Source organism: Aplysia californica, unplaced genomic scaffold (assembly GCF_000002075.1).
Source record: "Aplysia californica isolate F4 #8 unplaced genomic scaffold, AplCal3.0 scaffold00911, whole genome shotgun sequence".
Taxonomy (NCBI): Eukaryota; Metazoa; Mollusca; class Gastropoda; order Aplysiida; family Aplysiidae; genus Aplysia; species Aplysia californica.
In genome coordinates this window covers 239122-241312 of record NW_004798181.1, presented here as the reverse complement: position 1 = coordinate 241312, position 2191 = coordinate 239122, and the positions used below count along the sequence as shown (strand labels likewise).

The 2191-nt window shown below is 40.8% G+C and overlaps 1 protein-coding gene across 1 annotated transcript in view; it reads left to right on the top strand.

The window, feature by feature from the left end:
* Window positions 1–1990, top strand: part of LOC101845203 (protein SON) — a gene marked incomplete at its 3' end in the record, with an annotated part of 26950 nt that extends 24960 nt beyond the window's left edge. Inside the window, 2 exon segments of the mRNA XM_005110580.3 lie at window positions 477–551; window positions 1871–1990. Of these exon segments, the coding sequence (XP_005110637.2) occupies window positions 477–551; window positions 1871–1990 (195 nt within the window).
* Window positions 1991–2191: the final 201 nt, after the last annotated feature.

Here is a 2191-nt window from a genome sequence, read left to right as displayed (position 1 = left end):
GGGGCAAATGATTCTGTAAGTGAAGTGAATTCTTCCTAGAGCCTACCACTTGGTGTGATGGGAACACCTAGACAATAATACAGTTGAGTTTTGCACGTTTTCAGTATGAAGTACGATAATTGTCATTGAATCTTAAGTTGATTAGCGTGTAAACATAATGCGTTATATATATATATCATATGATTAGGTACCACACAGAAAAAAATTCAAAGTGCCTGAAAGTAGACCTGGAATGCACAGATTTCTTTTGTATGTACACCCGTGTGTAAGGAAAAATTGGCCTTTCAGTTGAGTCTATGCGAATATATATATTTAAATATATATTAACAATATATATAAAGAGACTGAGAGAGACAGAGAGAGAGAGAGAGAGATAGATGAACAAGTTTTGGGCTGTCCTGTGTGTACTGAATCAAGGAAGTCTGTTTTTGTGTCGATTTTTGTTGTACCTAAAATTTCCACGATGTCTTTGCTAGGCCTGCAAGCTTCGACGGAGACTCAGAAAGGCAGGAACTGTCAGCCACAACAACCCAGAGCCAAGGATCTTTCCAGTGAGTGTCGCAGTCTTACGAAAACACAAACAGACAGACAAGGCCAACAAACAGTTAGACAAACATATTGAATGGCTTCATGATAGCCATTTGATTCAGCAGCATGTGCGCTTGTTCAATTTGTTGTTTCAGGGTTGTTGTTTTGTTTATTCTGTGCCTGCCATAGACTGTATGTTTGTTGTCCTGGTGAAATGAAGCACTTGGCAAGATGATCAGATCCTTGAGACTGACATTTTTCTGCCAGCTGGGAAGTTTTTATCTATTTTTTTTTCCCGCTCAAAACCTTTTATGTCACGGTACAGCTCCCTACCAGTACATGTTATGTCATATACATGAACTTATTACTGTGTGATAGAACTGCTTGTGTAGCGTATGACACACAGTCTGACACGCTTGTTAGAAATGTTAGTAGGTCTACAAACTTCAGACAACTACAGGATTGACCTGGACAACAAAAGTCTTGACTGAGAAGGGTGTGTTTATTGTTCTAAAGAAATACCAAACTGCTGGAACTGTTGTGTACACTACTGATTTACTTTAATTAGATCGAAGCTTAACGCTGGGCAATATATAATATAACAAGGCTCTCGTGCTGACCTAGATTCTGTGACAGGCACAAAGGGCTAGAGGGATTTCGTCGTCTGCGTGTTTAGGGACTCTGTTCTTTCCTACAATAGGACCTGAAAAAACAAAGAAGAAAATAACAGTGAGGTGTCTGTTTGATGTCTCTTCTATTGTCTATAGGATTCTGTTTGAGACAGGCATTGCGCTGCCAAGAGCGAAATGCTCGCAGCTAAAGGGATTTGAAAACAACAACAACATAGGATTCTGTTTGGTATTTTTGTATTTTCTTGGGAAATCTTTTTCTGTTCTCTTCTAGTGAACGTTCTGAAATGCTGTTTGTAAAATAGAAGCAACAGAAATGTGGTTTCTTAGGAGACTGCTGAGAATATCGTGGAAGGAAAAGAAATCACATGAGGTAGTTCTTGATGAAGCCCACGTGGGACGCTCAATGTTAAAAACAATCAGGAGACGACAAAGGCAGTTTTTGGGACACCTGAATAGACATAAGGGTCTTGAACATCTAGCTCTCACTGGCAAAATTGAGGGCAAGCGAGTGAGGGGTAGGCCCAGAGCAATCTACTTAAGGACCCTAAACAAATGGGTAACAGGGAAAGATCAGGGAAACGCAGCTTTTTTAAGAGCATCTGAGCAAATGAAGAATGGAGAACCATGATCGCCGATGTCTGTCGCAGATCTGGCACTGGATGATGATGATGATGATGATGGTGATGATGGTGATGATGGTGTATTTTCAGACAAACACCCAGTCTCTGCCTTGATGGAGCTTTGTAACAAGAGGAGGTGGGGACCGCCGGCATTTACCGTTGTCAGTGAGAGTGGGCCGGATCACAAAAAGAATTTTCTCTTTAAGGTGAGTTGTGCTGTGTGGTCAATAGTTGTCTCCTACATTACTTACACAGGCTGTGTGGTCAATAGTTGTCTCCTACATTACTTACACAGGCTGTGTGGTCAATAGTTGTCTCCTACATTACACAGGCTGAGTGGTCAATAGTTGTCTCCTACATTACTTACACAGACTGTGTGGTCAATAGTTGTCTCCTACATTACTTACACAG